At 54.4% G+C, this 17,973-nt stretch overlaps 7 protein-coding genes across 7 annotated transcripts; 4 read left to right on the forward strand and 3 right to left on the reverse strand.

Annotated features, from left to right (window-relative positions):
- Positions 1–1,078: 1,078 nt before the first annotated feature.
- Positions 1,079–3,207, reverse strand: J7T54_003952 (Paxillin-like protein-like protein; the record flags this gene model as incomplete). The annotated part of the gene is made up of 5 exons (XM_051506145.1): positions 1,079–1,307; positions 1,357–1,954; positions 2,027–2,890; positions 2,943–3,041; positions 3,090–3,207. 5 exons carry the CDS (start codon positions 3,205–3,207, stop codon positions 1,079–1,081), a joined length of 1,908 nt encoding a protein of 635 aa, XP_051362542.1.
- Positions 3,208–7,228: 4,021 nt separating this feature from the next.
- Positions 7,229–8,931, reverse strand: J7T54_003953 (ABC1 family protein-like protein; the record flags this gene model as incomplete). The annotated part of the gene is made up of 3 exons (XM_051506146.1): positions 7,229–8,557; positions 8,606–8,821; positions 8,899–8,931. 3 exons carry the CDS (start codon positions 8,929–8,931, stop codon positions 7,229–7,231), a joined length of 1,578 nt encoding a protein of 525 aa, XP_051362543.1.
- Positions 8,932–9,585: 654 nt separating this feature from the next.
- On the forward strand, positions 9,586–10,270 carry J7T54_003954 (uncharacterized protein; the record flags this gene model as incomplete). Its single annotated transcript, XM_051506147.1, has 3 exons — positions 9,586–9,647; positions 9,730–9,874; positions 9,923–10,270. 3 exons carry the CDS (start codon positions 9,586–9,588, stop codon positions 10,268–10,270), a joined length of 555 nt encoding a protein of 184 aa, XP_051362544.1.
- Positions 10,271–10,430: 160 nt separating this feature from the next.
- J7T54_003955 (Peroxisome biogenesis protein 19-like protein) lies at positions 10,431–11,594 on the reverse strand (the record flags this gene model as incomplete). The annotated part of the gene is made up of 4 exons (XM_051506148.1): positions 10,431–10,529; positions 10,576–11,121; positions 11,171–11,382; positions 11,441–11,594. 4 exons carry the CDS (start codon positions 11,592–11,594, stop codon positions 10,431–10,433), a joined length of 1,011 nt encoding a protein of 336 aa, XP_051362545.1.
- Positions 11,595–12,272: 678 nt separating this feature from the next.
- J7T54_003956 (SUMO-conjugating enzyme) lies at positions 12,273–12,857 on the forward strand (the record flags this gene model as incomplete). Its single annotated transcript, XM_051506149.1, has 2 exons — positions 12,273–12,307; positions 12,365–12,857. The coding sequence occupies 2 exons, from the start codon at positions 12,273–12,275 to the stop codon at positions 12,855–12,857; spliced, it is 528 nt and encodes a 175-aa protein (XP_051362546.1).
- A 660-nt stretch (positions 12,858–13,517) lies between these two features.
- J7T54_003957 (Asparagine synthetase [glutamine-hydrolyzing]-like protein) lies at positions 13,518–15,618 on the forward strand (the record flags this gene model as incomplete). The annotated part of the gene is made up of 7 exons (XM_051506150.1): positions 13,518–13,543; positions 13,642–13,692; positions 13,760–13,785; positions 13,833–13,859; positions 13,910–13,945; positions 13,994–15,521; positions 15,576–15,618. 7 exons carry the CDS (start codon positions 13,518–13,520, stop codon positions 15,616–15,618), a joined length of 1,737 nt encoding a protein of 578 aa, XP_051362547.1.
- A 305-nt stretch (positions 15,619–15,923) lies between these two features.
- On the forward strand, positions 15,924–17,783 carry J7T54_003958 (Mitochondrial outer membrane protein porin; the record flags this gene model as incomplete). The annotated part of the gene is made up of 6 exons (XM_051506151.1): positions 15,924–16,070; positions 16,257–16,436; positions 16,602–16,724; positions 16,779–16,809; positions 16,857–16,979; positions 17,131–17,783. The coding sequence occupies 6 exons, from the start codon at positions 15,924–15,926 to the stop codon at positions 17,781–17,783; spliced, it is 1,257 nt and encodes a 418-aa protein (XP_051362548.1).
- Between the last annotated feature and the right edge of the window lie 190 nt (positions 17,784–17,973).

Below are 17,973 nucleotides of genomic sequence, written 5' to 3' on the forward strand. Positions count from 1 at the left end.
GGAACTCAGGAGGTCACTGACGATCACTGGAGCCCGCGGCAGTTTCACCACTCCTGAAATCTGGACCCGCCGTGCTTCGACGCGCGTGCTGTCGATCGCAAAACGGCCTCCAGCCTCTCGCTCTGCGGTTTGAACACGGACGGGTACTGAAAGTAGAAAATATCGCATGTGTTACAGTGTTTCTGCTGTTTCGACTTCTCTGGCTGGGCTGGCCACCCACAAATGTTGGCAGTCGACCCAAAGCCAAAAAAGCACACTGACCTTTTGCCGCGTTGCACCAATGTTCTGAAAGCTTGGTACTGCATGAATCCGGATCTGCTGCTGTCCACTTCAGTGATCAAAATCTACTGTGATTGCATCGCAGGTTTGCGTTGGTTTCCACAAACATTGGGACCGATTGCCGTGCTTCAATATTCTACCGAGTAATTACGATTCTCCTCGAAGATCACGTCAAGAGGATTTGGGATCGGCTCCGTAGGATGGATCCTGTCGATGCTTGATTCGCCGACAACATGCCACTCATGACCTCCTTGGACATTGGCAGACGTCTACTGGGGAGGCATCGCAACCACACAGTTCCTCTGGCGAGTGTGAGCCGTGACTGTCCACCCGATTCGTGCTTTGCTTCTTCCCCCCTCCAACCTGCGCTCCAACTGGAAGAAGCACACGTTCGCCCTCTTCGTTCCAAGAACGTGTTGAGAGTTCCAAGAAAAAGGCAAGCATGCCAAGACTCGGCACTTGGCGATACAGCGAAGACATGTCTCACATAGCATAATAATAGCTACTGTGTCCATAGTCGAGGCAACTCGGTTATATTGATTAGACCTCCCGGTACCCTAGCCCGGCACCTCAAGTAATAATACTTCGCCCAACGCCTGCTTCAAATTCGAAACCTCAAAATATGCGAATATGCCCACAGCTGGCAAAGGCCAACTGGGCATGGGTATAATAAAAAGAACATGGCTCCATCAGGAATGAGAAACACGACCAACGAGTGAGCCGTGTGTATAGCGCCGCATAGCACAATCGCATAATATCCGTGCTCACATCCTGCCCAGGCGCGTACTGCGCTTGTTCATCAATGGCCTCGGTGGTGCCAATCCGCCTGCCTTGGGATGAGGCAGCCCTGGCACTGGATTCTGGCTCGGCCGCCTTCCTCCTGGAGGGCCGTACCCAGGACGGGGTATTGCCGCTCCCAACCCGGGGCCTCGGGGGCGGGGACCACCCTGTCCGGGACCTGGACGTCCGGGGAGACCCATCCCTTGAGGCGGTCGAGGAGGCATTTGCCCGCGGCCTTGTGGAGGCCCCTTCATTTGCTGCTGCTGCTGAGGTTGAGGGCCCTGGCGATATGCGTACGGGTCCGGCTGGTAAGGACGATAGTTGCCGGGTCCGTTCCGCGGGGTCGGCGCAGGAACGCTGTTCACCCTGTTCCAGGCGTCTTGCTCACAGTACGCACGGCCGTCTACTTCGAAATAGCCGTCGGTAAGACCGTGCCCGCAGTCAGCACAGCAGAAGCAGCGGAGGTGGTACTTGACGCTGGCCTCGTCTGCCACAAATTTGCCCTCAATGCCCCGGCCACATCCACCGCACAGGCTGCCGTTCAGCTTGTGGTAATGCTGCTCGCAGTAGGGTTTGTCGTTCAAGACATAGAATTCGGCAGAAGAGAATGGCTCAGCGCACGTTGAGCAGACGAAACAAGCCTTGTGATATCTGCCCGTGAGGCGCCCATCGGCGGAAGAGATGCTCTTGCCAACAATCGGTTGACTGCATCCTTTGCAATCGCCACGGGAAGACACATCGCCCGTGCCTCTGCGCACAACTTGAGGAGCCTGAGGTGTCAGGCCAGTGCGAAGTAGAGAGTCACTACGCGCCGGGGAAGCCGTCTCAGTCGATGGGTGCTGAGCGCCATAGTCCCTGGGGGAGGTAGCTGGCGACATGGCTGCGGGTGCCGCAGCTAGAGGCGATGGTGTTCGTGGCATCGAATGGGGATTGGCGTTTGCGTCGTTCAGTCGCAAAGTCTCCATACCAGTCTCTACCTCCTGCTCGATGCGCAAGTCGTGAGATGGCTGCCTTCGGGGCGGTGACCTCGCAGGGCTTGTTTGTGAACTGGGATGACTCGGCTGGCTAAAGCCAGAGTAGCCAGAAGAGGCCGAATCCGACGGAGTATGGTACGGGTTGCTGGCACCAAACTCTTTCGCCAAATCCACAGATCCGGCGTTTTTGTGTGCAGCAGGGATGAGACTCTTTCGCGGAGGAGGTCGCCGCGATGTATCGGGACCCATTGATGGTATGTGTGTGCTGCCCATTGCCGATCGCCTCGAGCTCTCTCTCCGCGTCCCGGGGGCGGAAGGCGTTCGCGCGGGTGGCCCTGCTACGTCAGAAGGCCGTGGAAACGTCTCTGAGCGGATAAGATAGCCCAGAGCGGGCATGTCCTGCTCGGGCCCCGACTCTGCCCTAGATGGAGGCCCAAACCCATCGTACGAGGCTTTGTGAGGCCTAGGCGCAGCGAGACTCTCGCCACTGGCGGCGGAAAGGTGAGAATTCGCGGTGCCAGGTCGGTCGCCTGGGAACGTCGCACTTGGTGTAAGTGAACGTTTGCGTAATGGTGAGACGACCTCAGTTGCACGATGATCAAAAGGCCCTGGAACGAGGTTCTCCATCCTCTGGAACACACTGGCCCCAGGGCTCGGCATGGGGTCTGTTGTATAGCTTGAACCATCGCTTGGGCCACCATAGCCGCTGGGCCGGCGGGCGCTTTCGGGCGATGTGCCAGTAGCATTGGAGAAGTATTCCGTAGATCTGGCCGACGGCAAGCCGCTATAGGGTGTTCGTGGAGAGTCACTGTGATGGCTGACAGGTGTCAAAGGGTCATGGCGCATGAACGGACGATCTGCGGTTCATTGATTAGCTTGTACTCGGATAGGGCTCGACGATCAACTTACTCGCAGCGCCCGTGTCCACTCCCACAGGCTTGCGCGGAAGCCTAGGCTGGGGATTAGGTTGCTTTCCGAAGGACTCGTCTGCTTCCGGCGGTGGTGATACTGGACGTGGTCAGCGCCTCACTGTGTGATGTTCACATCTTCACTTACATTGCGACGTCTCGCTATCGCCGCTACAGATGTGATCTCCCATCATCGAAATCTCCACTTGCGAACCGCATTGCGAGCATTTGATTGTCGGCAGAAATCCCGATTCCCTCGTCGACATGGTGATGATTAGTGTGTGGTCGAGCTATAGCAAACGCATCGGTCGAGATCGCGCGGCTTTAATCACAATGTTGTTGACAGGCGACGGCGAGGCAGGTAGCCACGGTGATGGGATACCATCCAGTATATCTCCCTGCGGCCCTAGACTTGTCTTGTGGTGCACGCCACGAGCGCTTCGCCCGTGTGATGTCGGAGCACTTGTCTTGCCGATGGTGCAAAATGGTGTATCGTTTGGCGTTTGGCGTATTGGTCTGGCCTCAATGCCAAGGTCGTGTTGGATGGGCTCGGAGGGCACAGTCAGAGACTACTGCCAAAGGGCTGCAATGCCGTTTGATACAATTGCAGCTACAGCAAGCGCCCTGATGACGAATGCACGGTCACAGTCAACTGTTGCAGAAGTATTGACGAGCTTTGATGTGTCACGACCAGGAGAATGGGAGACGATGGTGCATAAGATGTCTCAAAGGTGGAGGGCGGCGGCGTTTGTGTCTCTCATGAGACTCATTCGCGTTGCCAAGGAGAAAGACCCCTGTGTCCACCTCGCCCACCCTTGTCAGATGTAAATGGCACTAGACAGGGGTCGCTCCGGGGCGGCGATGCCTTTCCTGGACGGATGTCAGAGTGAGCCCTTGTTTGGAGGCTTGGAGCTCAGGGGGCGCGAGGGCAACGCCAGGGGGGCAGGGTGCTTGTTTGTCTTGGTCTCCGACGAAAGTGACATTGGGCGGGGAGATCATAATGATCCATGCTCGACCACTGAGTGGACGTCCATTGGGGATCATGTGCGCTCGTGAGTTGTGTACTTGGCGGCTTCTTTCGATCATCAGAGGCGTTCAACAACACGGCTTTCGCTATGCGTGCAGTCGATGAGTAGGTAGTGGGCTAATTTTCGCGTTTGGCGGTGAAGGCGGCGAGATACGAGGCTGCGGGCTCTCGGCCCTTGAAAGACCACTGGATAAAGCTAGACTCCCCTGCAGAGCAGACTCAGGTGACAGGTCACGGCTCCCTCGTCCAGCGAGCGTTGTTGCCATTGCAAGCCAGCCAAATGTAGGTAGGTCTCCTCCCTCGAGAAGTCACGCCAGATTTCACTGTGTGAGGGCACTCTGCTACAGTCATGAAGCGCAAATGTCAGCTCGACCTGAGCAAAGCTCGGCCGGCAACAGGTGTACCGATGCAACAATCAGTTCGATGGCGCAGGAGGGCTGGAATTCGGGTACCTTGCAGAAGTGAAGATGCCATTGACGGACTCGGATAAGGTGGAGTGGAGTCCTAGGACGGTTCGCCATATCATTTTTAGTCAAGCGCCAATCCGCCTCAGGCCTGAAAGGTCATTTACCTCCTGCGCTGTCCCGCCCTGTCGAACCAGTCAGGCACTCAGGAGCTTCCGTCACACCTTCCTCGGGGCTTCTCGAGCGTCCAGTGCACCATCAGTGTCACCTACCTGCTCTAACACGTTCTCCGCCGCCCAAGTTCTCATGGAGGGGACGTCATTTCGCACACGGCGCTTCCCCATCGAATCCTGTGTCCATTTCCAACGTCGCCCTTTGAGTGCCGTTGTCAGTAATTACCACTGACTACCGGCGGCTGGATCAAGGAGGGTCACTGCTTGAACGTGTATCCAATTCGATAGAAATATTGCGATGGGCATTGCGATCCTCGCTTGAGAGTCCATCGCGCTTGACCCGCGCTTTGTGCTACTGCGCAACACCCCCAGTCCACCCGATTCGTAGTCAAACTTCACCCACCACTACGGATACTACCAGTCCCCAATGCCTCGCCCCTTGACCTGAAGTTTAAGCCTTTGGGGACATGGCCTCCTCCTCCACAGCATGTTATCAGTTTGATGCCCTTGTGTTCCCTCCAGACACCAGCAGCCTGCAGGAACTCCGAACACAAAGCTTATTCCGTGTTGTGAAGGGTCTGATCGTCGACACTTGGCCAGATGCAGCCTGCAGGAATCTCGCTCTGTGAGAAAAGGCATCAAAAGTGCCCAAAGCGCCCACCTAGTCTGGGGACCTGGATGCAACGTCGCGATCCAGTCAGACGGCTTTGAGCTTTGACAAATACTCATCCCGCGCTTGATGGGAGATTTGAAGATGGTACACGCTTTCTGCTGTCCAATCTGCAGCGTCTGCCACGAGGACTGCCGAACAACAACCTACATGTAATTTGGTCGCCCTGATGGGGCGTGATAAAAGCGCATTGGCTCCTGTTAGCGCGTCTATGACCGTGGCGTCGACAGCTAGGCCATTCTCCATCTACCGTAAGCACTGAATCAGTCAGGGTATGTTGCTATGTACATCATTGTGATTGAGATTCGCGAATGCTCCTACGGGCTCAGCAGCCATTATGCGCTATAAGGAGGGAACAGTCATGTTTAAGGCATCAATGAGTGTCTAACGCCGTTACTTCAAATAGTACAACAAGTACCAAGAACTTTTCGACGATTAAAATACTCACCTACTAAACAACAGTATGCTACAAATGCAGAAAGGCACTTGCTAACGCCGATTACCGCTCCCCATCTTCTCCAGGGGCAAACTGCGGAGGATTTCTCCGCGCCAAGATTACTTCGCATGTACGTAAGATGAGCTTGACTTGGCTTTGACAGTCCAAGTGTGTTTCGGACCTGCGCTTGTTGACGATCCAAGAGGCTAACATCTTGAGGGTTTAGCTCGACGTCATAAGCTATAGACTACGAGAACGACGAACGTGTCATATCAGCCAATTGTTAGTCTATAACGAAGCGGCCTTAAATCGCACTATATGTATCGCTGACAGTTTGAAGCCTGCAAATGAGGGAAATTCGTACTGTTGAGCCTGGATAGGTAATACCAGTGCTCAGAGACATGGGGTATGTTAATAAAGGAAAGCACCGCAAGGCATCGTACGATTCAGCCGTCCTCAAATTGCCCACAGCGGTCACTCACGGCCACACTCCGGCCGACACTGGTATTTCGGGCGCCTCAAAGTTTTGCACGATGCTTCAGAGTGATGTGTGCAACTTTGCTGATCGCATACCACCGAATCACGCATTGGTTTCGTGGTCTAGTTGGTCATGGCATCTCGTTAACACCGAGAAGGTCCCCGGTTCAAGCCCGGGCGAAATCAATCTTTTGCTTGGGTAATCATCAAGCCTGGGTGGGTATTTGACTTCGTTGAAGTGGGAGATACGCTGCTCTTTTTTCTCTTTGGGTTCGGGAAGTACGCGCATGTGCTCTGTAAGTCTTAGATAGATACTGTGACGCATTGTCCCTGCCAGGATACTGAGGACAAAGCGAGCCGTTAAAAAACCCCTGGTCCAAAGAATGCTTCTTATTCTATATAAAGGATATATCGTGCAGAGGCAGAAAAATAAGAAGAAGCGACATGTGACAGCCGAAAGGAATCATGTATTTCTTAAGTATTCTTACATGTGCTCCTTTATTAAATATAAAACTTACTCAACTAAATATAGTAGCTTTGTAGTACTATATAGGGTAGTCTAAAACAACTCGTGCGATTCACACTAGGTAAGTAATGGAGGGGCGGATAAGATAACAATAATAGTGGGCAGAGATCACCGGACTACAGCGTAGGGCAAATGTAGCTATTGTGTTTTTGTTCAATATCAAAATGCTTGTCCACACACAGTATGATGTACGCTGTACGTGTAAAACCAAGTGGCGGAAGGATTGTTGACTGCATAGGTTTGTTAGGGATTTGATATTAGATTATAGTCTACAAATTATTCGATCGTGTCACACCAAGTTGGTTTCGTGGTCTAGTTGGTCATGGCATCTCGTTAACACCGAGAAGGTCCCCGGTTCAAGCCCGGGCGAAATCATTTTTTTTCCTTTTGCGCTACTGAGGAGATTCGCCTTTGATTTCTTTCTCGACTGGTACTTTCCTTTTGTCTCTGAGGAAATTGGCACTCTCCCTAGAATATCAGGCTGTGAGAAGCCATTATATAAGTCGAGAAACGCTGGGTCATGGTAACGTGTCGTATATACAGTTAAATTATTACATTCTATGCTGGTTTCCTTCTATCTTTGCAGAGGACTGCTCCCAAACTCCGTGCTCTGCATTCCAAGCATCCGCTTGACACCAAGGTACAGTTCAAAGGCTTCCAACTTCAGTTCGACCCGTGCAAAGCTGAGCCATGCGGCAAACATCCTCAGAGCATTTGTTGGCCAAATCAACGACCCTGCCGCCCTGATCTCCTCTAGTTTTTCGTAGAAGACTGTCCTGGCGCAATATCTGGCCAGGATCATGAAATTCCGTATCGGACCTTGTCTGGTCTGCAAGTTCTCGTCTAGACTCCGGGTCAAGTCGTTGGTCTTCAAAATGAGCAGGATGATGCGAGGAACGCGACTCAGAAGCTGGACGAGATCCACAATGAGTCCTTCCTGCAACGCGCCACTGATATTCTGCTGCTCGTCCGAGGTGCGTGTCTGCAAAATCGAGCCTTGCTTGCTGACGATGCTGTAATCGCGGCCTGTGATAGCGGAGGCGAACAGAGGGAAGTCCTTCTCCTCAATGCCGGCAACCTCGTAGGCATACTTCTTCATACGGGGCACGTCGCCGTCAATGACGGCCAGCCACATCTTTGCATAGGATCGTCGTAGCGGCAGGGGTATGTCCCGGTAGAGTCCATGGTCGTAAAGAATAATGTCAAAATTCGGGCCCCGGCCAAATCTCCGCCGAGAGTCGTTCTTTCGAATCGCAATGTTTCCACCATGGGGATCGCAGTGGAGCGGCGCACCGTCACCAAAGATCATCTCGTTGAAGATGCGGCCAAAGGTCGACGATACCTCGTCGCGATCAATGCCATTGGCATCCAGGTACTCGAGGTCGTCGGGTCGTTTGCCAGGTTCGCAGGCCATCACCAAGATGCGCTTCTTGGCCCAGAGCACCTCTGGGATGACCAGGGGAAGCTCAGGTAGCTTTGCGAAATGCTCCTTCATCCTTCGCGCATTGTCGGCCTCTTCCACAAAGTTGAGTTCTTTGGGCAGGGAAACATCCATCTCAGAGGAGAGCCACTCGAGATCATACTCAGGAAAAAAGCGTTTGAGGGTCGAGAATGTAAATCGCGTCGTGGCGAGGTCGAGCGGCGCCCACGCCTCGAGTTCTGGGTGCTGAACCTTGACAGCCACTTTGCGCCCGGTATCCTTCATTGTTGCGATGTGGACCTGCGCGAGTGAAGCTGCGCCAATTGGCTCCTCTGCGAATTCGGAGAAGTAGAACCAGAGGTCCTCGCCAGTGTCCTTCTTGAACATGTCTTGGATGGAATCGAAGGAGGAGACGGGGCATTTGTCTTGCAACGGTAGGAATGTGGTCGTCCATTCGCTCGGTAGTAGGTAGTTCATCGCACTCTGTTACTCGGTTAGGCCAGCCCACGACACGCAGACTGGACAACTTACCAAGTGCTGCCCGAGTTTGATGTATATGCCGCCATTCTTCTCTAAGACCTTTAAAGTGCGGTCCGCACATCGTTGGTGACACGCTTTGAGCAGCACATCCTTCTCTGTCTCGTCGCTTGTTACTTCGCGGGTGTTCAGAGTCGTGCGGTAGTCGTTGATGCATACTGCCAATGCCGTGGCCACCCTCGTCGTCCGCTCCGTCGAGTCGATGCCGCTCTTAATGTCGTCGCTGAATGCTAGGAAAGTCGCACCAATCGTGCCAGTCCCGGTCGAGGCCCAGAGAAGCGCTTTACGAGGCCCTTCTCTTCGCCCCTGCTTGCCTCCATTGGATTGAGATGTTTTCGAAGTGAAAGGCCTTGTGTTGTATCGTTGCGCTACTCTCGCGACGCCTGCTGCTGTCTGGTTGCGACAAATTGTACAGTTCCACAGACGGCCCCCTGCGCGGACGCCAGGGCCAGATAGGGAGAAGACGTTCATCAGTGCGCCCGTTGCTCTGTCTTCTCAAGAGGATGCACAATCTTTCATAATATATCGATCATGGTAAAATACGACAAGACTCATTGGGTAATTTAGAGGGCGGTCCCAAATGTCTGGCAACTTATGGGACGATCACAGTCGCTTGACGACTTTTTTCGTTGGCCGATCTGCATGGACCCTCGGTTGAGATCGGGATCCCGCCACAGAGAGGGACCCTCACGCCACTCTGCCTTCCAATTCGGGCTGTCCTTGTTGATAGCAGCGTCATGACCAGTGGCGCTGATCCCTGCACGTGACGACGCGAAAGTCGCGTTGAGTGCCTGCCCGTGCGTGACTGCGTGTATAGCGTATGAGCATTCTTACAACGACACACCTTTTCCTCCATCTGCACTGCTTTCATACCAAGTGATGATCAACGAGTATCAATCGAACAAAGAGAACATCTCTTTCGATAGATCAAAGACAGACGCCATGCTTTCGTTTTCGCCTGCGCCCATCTTCAAATGGGACTCGCATCGTCCCTCAATGTCTTCGCCACTGTCGTCCTCACCAACGCGCGCACCCAGTTCCCCAATCTCGCCTGAGAAGTACAGCAACTCATTACAGCGCCAGACTCAATCATCGCCAATTCCGGCGCCAAAGTTCAGGTTCGCAACGCGTCCCACGAGACCGAATCCTCGTGTCCTCAATAAGCGTGAGGATGCCCAGGAGGTGCGGCGACGGAACTTCTTGGAGAGCGTCAAGAGGAAGAGCGACGATTCAAAGTGGGAGCGGAGAAATATTGAGGGCCAGGTAAAAGAACACGCCTGTGGTTTATGAATAGCTTTCTGACTATCATAGTTCCTCAAGAAGAGCTACTACGAAGGTTTAGGCCAATTGGCCCAGGACGCGCCTGAGCTATCAGAGGCAGATATTCAGGATGCTATGTCCTTCTCCCGCCCGCCGGAAAATGACGACGCTATCATGATGGACGAGCCACCGGAGGAAGATTTCGACTATGAGGCAATGCTCGAGTCCTATGAAGAGCAGCAGCAACCGGCGTACCAGCCCAACTCGCCTACATCATCCGATGCAGACTACGACGACATCTTCGCCGAGCTCATAGCACAGGAGCAGCGGTCACATCACAACCAAACCAATGTAGAACATGGCGATTACATGGACGAAGATAAGATCATGTCGTACTAGCTCATCATTGACTGGAATTTTTGGCACGGCGTTGGGGACCATGAACAAAGACTGGCGTTCGGTTGGGCTCTTTAATGACAAATTGGGATCATCGCACATACCTGTGCACAATATTTTGGCAAATGGCATATAATGAACAATTGTCCACAGGTTGGGACTTCTATTGTGGATTACACTGATCGTCTGGCATGTTGAAGGCATCCTGCGCAGATGACATGTCCCCAACCAGATCGGGAGGCGGCGACCCTGCTGCTTGCATCTAGTTGTGTTAGTATTGAACTTGAAACGATGCCGCTGGTACTCACCTTCTGCATCCGATCCACGATATACTCGCGATCCGCCGGGTTGGAGTCCTTGTATGACTTGTCCTCGAACTTAGTCACTATCTCCGCCACTATGCCCTGCTGAAGCTCATAGCGGTCCAGGTCCTCCTTGGATGTTGTCGCTCGGTTCTTGTCCAGCCAGTCTGGAAATTTGTCGTGCAGCTCCTTCATCGGCTCGTATAGAATCTCCTTATTCGTGAGCTGCTCCATCATGCCCATGAGCATTTTGGAGAAGTCTTCCTCGCCGCCCTCGCCGCCCACGGCACCCGAAGAGAGCTGCTTCAGCATCTCGGCCATGAAGTCATCCTCAGAACCAGAGGCAGCGGCAGCGGTGGCCTGCTCCCCCGAGTTCTGCATGCGTTCCATGGTGCGACGGATCGTCTCCTGGAAGGAAGCGTCTGCCGCCGTCGGCTCCTCGGGCTTGCTAGACTTGTCGGCTGCCGCACTCTCTGCAGGCGCTGTGGCTGACTCGCCTGTCGCTGCGCTCATTTGCTTGAACACGTCTTCGAATTGAGCTTGCATATCGGGCTGCCTTTGTTAGAGCTGTACGTCTTCCGCGGAGACAAGGGAAGCCCACAGATTTCTCCAACTCGCCTAGCAGATCGGCCATCCCGGCTTGTAGCTGTTTCGCAAAATCCTCCTCCGAGAAGTCGTTTTCTAGGTTTGCTGTAGGCTTTGATGGATCTGGCTTTGCCTCTGTTCGAGGTGTCGATTCCGAGGATTGCTTGCCCGTTGTGACTGAAGGTGCCGCGGCAGGTTTCGAGCCGACGTTAAAGTCATTGAGCATGTCTGTGCACATTGTGAGCGTCGCGCACTTATTGAAGATCGTCATTGGGTTCTCTCATACCATCGAGGTCATCCAAATCGTCCTCATCAGGATCTGGCACATCGCCAACCTCGTCTACCGACGCTGCCGGCGCAGATGAGGCGCCCTCGGTCGGCTTCACATGCTGTGCTTGAGCCCGCACTCCATCGTCCTTGACCGGATCCTCTGGACTCATTGTGTAGAGACCAAGTCACTATGCTGGTATGACAAACTTGCACCCACACAGTCCGGTTGAGTTTAAAGGCGACCCTCGACAAAGCGACTGCGATCGTGGACGAGCTGTCGCAGTTGTGTGTTGTGTGTGGAGGGTGAATTTGTGATACTGACCGAGGTGTGTCGGCGACCTTGGATCGGCGACCTTGGATGGTCTTGTCTTAATGGATGCTGGACTGTTTGCGATAACGATATGTTTAAAAGCGCTGTAGATTAGGCAAACTAGACAAAAAGAAACCTGGATGAACAATAAAGGAAAGTTTGTGTGTCGCAGTCTTCACTCCAAGCTGAACCGAGGAAGCTCTCCGAATGCCTGTCCCGTGGTTCAAGAAACCTGCCCCACGCTTTGTCGCCCCGCATGTGGTCCTGCCGCATTCGCAGCTGAGCCTGGCGGGCTGCACAAACGAGACCCTTGCATAATCATGGCATAAAAGCAAGCAGTAGCATCTGGTTTCGTGTATTCGCTTTGGATCTTGCTGGGCTTCACCTTTTCATCTCACTTTCGCCTTCCGTCTTTCGTCATCTACTCTCTACCACTTTCCGCACACTGATCGAGCGATCGCTAAACCAACCTGCTCAGCGCGAAGCAACGCCAAGCCCACTGGACCAAGGGAAAGCCCATCGCGACAGCTATTGCATCATGGCGCTCTGCCAAAACCGTCTCCAAGAGGAGAGGTAAGCCTGCACGCTAAGCACATGTTGCACGATGACATGCTGACGGGAACCATGCAGGAAACAGTGGCGGCGCGACCATCCTTTTGGCTTCTACGCCAGACCTGCGCGCACAAGCGAGGGCGTGCTCGACCTGAAGAACTGGGAATGTGGCATCCCTGGCAAGGAGAAGACCATCTGGGAGAATGGCCTTTTCAAGCTCAACATCGCCTTCCCCGATGGTAAAAAGTTCCGCCCAGAGACCCGCGAGCGAAGGGAGGCTGACTCTAGAGTAGAATACCCCACGAAGCCGCCAAAGTGCAAATTTGTTCCGCCGCTGTTCCACCCAAATGTCTACCCATCCGGCACCGTCTGTCTCTCGATCCTCAACGAGGAAGAGGCTTGGAAGCCTGCGATCACCGTGAAGCAGATCCTGCTCGGTATTCAAGACCTCCTCAACGATCCGAACCCCGAGTCGCCTGCGCAGGCGGATGCGTACAATCTATTCAAGAAGGATCGCGTCGAGTACGAGAAGAGGGTCAAAAGAGTGGTCAAGGACAACCCGGCACCTTGAGGCTGTTCACGACTTGACAAAAGGACCGGGGAATGCACAGTTTGGGATTCAATGAAGAATGGCGACGTGGCGTTTTACGGACATTGTGATTTTCGGGCATCAGGTCACACAGTCACGGTTCAGAGCTGGGCGCAAGGTGTGCACATGGGTGACTACGTACACAGTAGTGGCATTAGATCGCCTTCTGAATCGAGATGATGAATGCGGTTCTCGTCGCAGAATAAGGCAGTTGATCGCCAGGCGTTGAACCAGGCGTTGAAACTATGCGACCGTGAACACTGAAATCGTACCTGTCCACGCATGCAGCTCGAATGCAATTGTCGCCGCTTTAATTATCAAAGAGCCATGGCCTGTCTGGAGTGAGTTGGCTTCAAGTTGAGACAAACATGGTCCTTATCAAAGCATATGACTGATAAGTGATTAGGATCTCGGCTTCCTAGTTTAATCACCAATTAGAGCATGACTGATTTAAGCTCAATCGGCCGAAGTCGGCCAAGCCGTTTTCATGGCACTAGCAGCGGGATGGATGATTCGCGATTTTCGGCGCCACCTACCTCTCTGACTCTTTTTCTTCCAAGACAATAAAGCGCAGTGGGACGCACATCCGTGGACACTTTTCTCGCCTATTCTCTATCCCATTGTCCTCCTTCGACCACAAATATGTGCGGAATCTTCGCCTGCCACGGGTGCGTGCTATACTCGTGATTGAAATGCTCATGGAGGGGCAGATTTGTGCCCCGCAATGGCATTTAAAATGTGGCAGCGACTGACAAGAGCGACACAGACACCCCGACGTCCAAAAGTTCAAGCCGACGGCGCTCAAGCTTGCTAAGCAGTATGTGGATGAGTCAAGGCCGGAGAACAATGAAAAAAAAAAAAAAAAACAGCTGACCGATCTCCAGAGTGCGACACCGCGGTCCTGATTGGAGTGAGTGACAGCTGCTGGGAACGTCAGGTCTTAGCTAACATGACCAGGCGGCAACGTCACCTGTAACCAGACAAGTAGGTCAATTGGCCTATTGTCGGGTGATCAGACCTAACAGATCTTATAGTTCTCTGCCATGAGCGTCTCAGCATTGTCGGCGTTGGTACGTGGGACCCTGGCTGCGCGCCCTTCACGAGCTAACAAGTACCAGAGTCCGGCGCCCAGCCCTTAACCAACGCCGACGACTCCATCATCCTGGCCGTCAACGGTGAGATCTACAACCACCGCATGATCCGCAAGCACCTTAAGAGCACATACCATTTCAAGACGCACTCGGACTGCGAGGTCATCATCCCTCTGTACCAGGAGCACGACCTCAACGCTCCCCAGCACCTCGATGGCATGTTCTCCTTTGTCCTGTACGACAAGAAGCAAGACCGCACAATCGCCGCTCGCGATCCCATCGGAATCACCACATTCTACCAGGGCTGGTCGTGGAAGGAACCCGGCGCCGTGTACTTTGCCTCTGAGCTCAAGTGTCTATACCCCGTTTGTGACAAGATCATCGCTTTCCCCCCTGGTCATGTTTACGACTCGAAGACTGGCGAGACGACCCGCTACTTCCAGCCCTCATGGTGGGATCCCAAGAACGTCCCCACACAACCGGCCGATCTCAAGGTTCTCCGCCATGCCTTGGAGAAGTCTGTGAGGAAACGCCTCATGGCCGAGGTGCCGTATGGCGTTCTGCTCTCCGGCGGTCTTGATTCCAGCTTGGTCGCCGCCATCGCTCAGCGCGAGACTCTTCGCTTGCAGAAGGCTGCTCAAGACGCTGGCACTTACAACGAGAACAAGGATGCTGACCGTGGCGAGGGTCTTGTCGGTATTGATGACGATGGCGACCTGTCGACGCAGACCTACATGCCTCAGCTCAACTCCTTCTCCATCGGTCTGCCTGGGTCCCCTGACAACGAGGCAGCTCTCAAGGTCGCCAAGTTCCTCGGAACTCGCCACCACGTCATGACTTTTACCATTGAGGATGGTCTCAACGCCCTCTCCGATGTCATCTTCCACCTGGAGTCATACGACGTGACCACGATCCGCGCCTCCACCCCCATGTACCTGCTTTCACGCAAGATCAAGGCCATGGGCATCAAGATGGTCCTTAGTGGTGAGGGCAGCGACGAGGCATTCGGCGGGTACCTCTACTTCCACAACGCCCCCGACAAGGAGGCGTTCCACGAGGAGACGGTCCGCCGCGTCAAGAACCTGCACTACGCTGACTGCCTCCGTGCCAACAAGTCGACTTCTGCTTGGGGTCTTGAGGCCCGCGTTCCCTTCTTGGACAAGGAGTTCCTCGAGACGGCCATGGGCTTCGACCCCAAGGACAAGATGATCACCAAAGATCGCATCGAAAAATACATTATCCGCAAGGCTTTCGACACGAGCGACGAGCCCGGAACCGAGCCATACCTCCCCGAGGAGATTCTCTGGCGCCAAAAGGAGCAGTTCTCTGATGGTGTCGGCTACGGCTGGATCGACGGTCTGAAGGACAACGCTGAGCTGCACGTCACCGACGAGATGATGAAGAACCCCAAGGCTGAGTGGGGCACTGACATTCCCGAGACCAAGGAGGCATACTGGTATCGCCTGATGTTCGACGAGCACTTCCCGCCTCGCTGCGCGTCGACCGTCCAGCGCTGGACGCCCACCTGGTCGAAGCAGACCGATCCCAGCGGACGGTACGTACTATATTTACAAACTTGACAAGCTGCCTCAGGTGCTGACATTTGCAGTGCCATTGCCGTCCACGACAAGAAGTACGACAACGCTTGCTGAATGGAATTGCTGGCATGGTATCCACTATCAATCGGGGCGTTTGGGTGCTCTGAACCGACAAAGGACTTGGAAAAGTACTCGGCTTGAACAGCCGCATGAAGATAAACGTGTAGCCTACAGAACAAATTACGGGTTGAACCAATGCGCTGTGCATATCCTTTTCCCGCCAGTGAGGCGCAACGCGAGTGCCTGCCGTGATGTTTGGCTTCTGAGATGTCGCTGCTCCCAACGAAGCGCATGAAGCTCGACTTGGTGTGAAACAGCGGGAGCAGTGCCTGTGGCATTCAGACTGCCTGGGCGCAACAATGCGCATGATGCTAATCGCCATGCCCATGATGAAGCCAATTTCCCATAACCCCAACAAGCCAACGCTGCTCGAATCCCCCACGTGGACCATCCGCCCGACATCAGCCGACGACACTGGGGACGTCACGAGCCTCGGGGACAGCGCTGTCAGTGGCTCCTCAGTGGACGTCGGGCTCGGGGTGGGGTTGCGGCTGCTGTTTGACAGCGGTGATTTGCTCGCGTTCGCTTCAACTATTCTTCCGTGATTGGAGCCGGCAATGCAACCCTTGCACGGAGCAGCTCGCTGGCGGCCGAGATGAATTTGCGAAGGAAGGAGTGACCCAGAGCTCCAGCCAGCCCATCCGGAACTCCCTCTAACGCGCCTCTCAACAATTCTCTCCTCCCTCCACTTCCACATTGCTACCGGAAACGACTTCGTCTTCAGCTTCAATTCTCCCTCCCCCACACATCTCACCACATCTATCATAATGGCTGTCCCCGCCTACTCCGATATTGCCAAGTCGGCCAACGATGTACGCGCTCTTTACCTGCATGTTCTTGACGTGGAAAAGATCTCCTCGAAGCTCTGCCGACCGATCACCCATTCTTCGGCCGGCCCAGCTTCCCCCGAGCATCGCCGCCCCCGCTTCGTAGAGACAATGGCTAACTGTTGGGCGCGTGCGTCCTGTCTGCAATAGCTCCTGAACAAGGATTTCTACCACATCAACGCCACCACCCTTGAGTTCAAGGACACCGCTCCCAATGGCGTTGCCTTCAAGGTGACTGGCAAGTCCAGCCACGAGAAGGCCACCTCTGCTGCCGTAAGCTCTCTCCATAAGCCTCAGACGCTCAGGATTCGTGCTGACAAGAAACAGTTTGAGGGAAAATACACCGACAAGCCCACCGGTACGACCACCCCTTTTTGCGAATCAACAAGCAGCGCATCGCGCCAGCAATCAGCACATACATCTGCATCCCTTACCCCATCCCCATCCCCATCCCCATCCCCATCTTCAACCCCTTCTGCGTCTTCTGCTTCCTCAGCGTCACCCTCGCGTGCTCATTCTACCTCACCCGTTGACCGCGGACGGCGTAGACCGTTCAGCACGGTCACTGTGTCGCGAATTCTCGGCCCAAAACAAGGATGGCCGCTCGAGTTCGCGATCTGTTTCATACCAGACGATGATTGGCGTTGGGCACACTTGCTAATGCTCTACCCCCGCGCAGGCGTTACCCTCACCCAGACCTGGAATACCGCCAACGTTCTCGACACCAAGATTGAGGTCAAGGACTCGCTGGCCAAGGGCCTCAAGCTCGAGGGTCTCCTGAACTACCTCCCTGCCACCGCCGCCAAGGGTGCCAAGTTCAACCTGCACTTCCAGCAGCCCGGCTTCAACGGTCGTGCCTTCTTTGACCTCCTCAAGGGCCCCACCGCCAACGTCGACGCCGTCGTCGGCCACGAGGGCTTCCTCGCCGGTGCCAGCGCCGGCTACGACGTCAACAAGGCTGCCCTGACCGCCTACTCCGCCGCCGTCGGCTACGCCCACCCCGAGTACAACGCCTCGCTGACCGCCTCGGACAACCTGTCCGTCTTCGCCGCTGCTTACTACCACAAGGTCAACAGCCAGGTCGAGGCCGGTGCCAAGGCCACCTGGAACTCCAAGACCGGCAACACCGTCGGCCTCGAACTTGCTGGCAAGTACCGCATCGACCCCGTGTCCTTCGCCAAGGTCAAGGTCAACGACCGTGGCATTGCTGCTGTTGCCTACAACGTCCTCCTCCGCCAGGGCGTCACCCTGGGTCTTGGTGGTTCCTTCGATACCCAGAAGCTCGACCAGGCCTCCCACAAGCTCGGTGCCAGCTTCACCTTTGAGGGTTAAGTCTGACAATATGAAGAGGAAGAGGTGGTGGTGGTCATGGCAAAGTTTGGCTGCTCCCAAAGTTGGCTACCTAGGCTTGGGATGCCGCTTTTGTACTGTACTCAAATCTTCCATTGCAATGGATTTTGGGGTGTAGAGATTACTAGGACAGTGAATAATGCACAGAAGCTGTTTCTTGCCAATGGGTTTT

Source organism: Emericellopsis cladophorae (assembly GCF_022114955.1).
Source record: "Emericellopsis cladophorae strain MUM 19.33 chromosome Unknown NODE_19_length_326966_cov_119_582185, whole genome shotgun sequence".
In the NCBI taxonomy this organism is placed as follows: Eukaryota; Fungi; Ascomycota; class Sordariomycetes; order Hypocreales; family Bionectriaceae; genus Emericellopsis; species Emericellopsis cladophorae.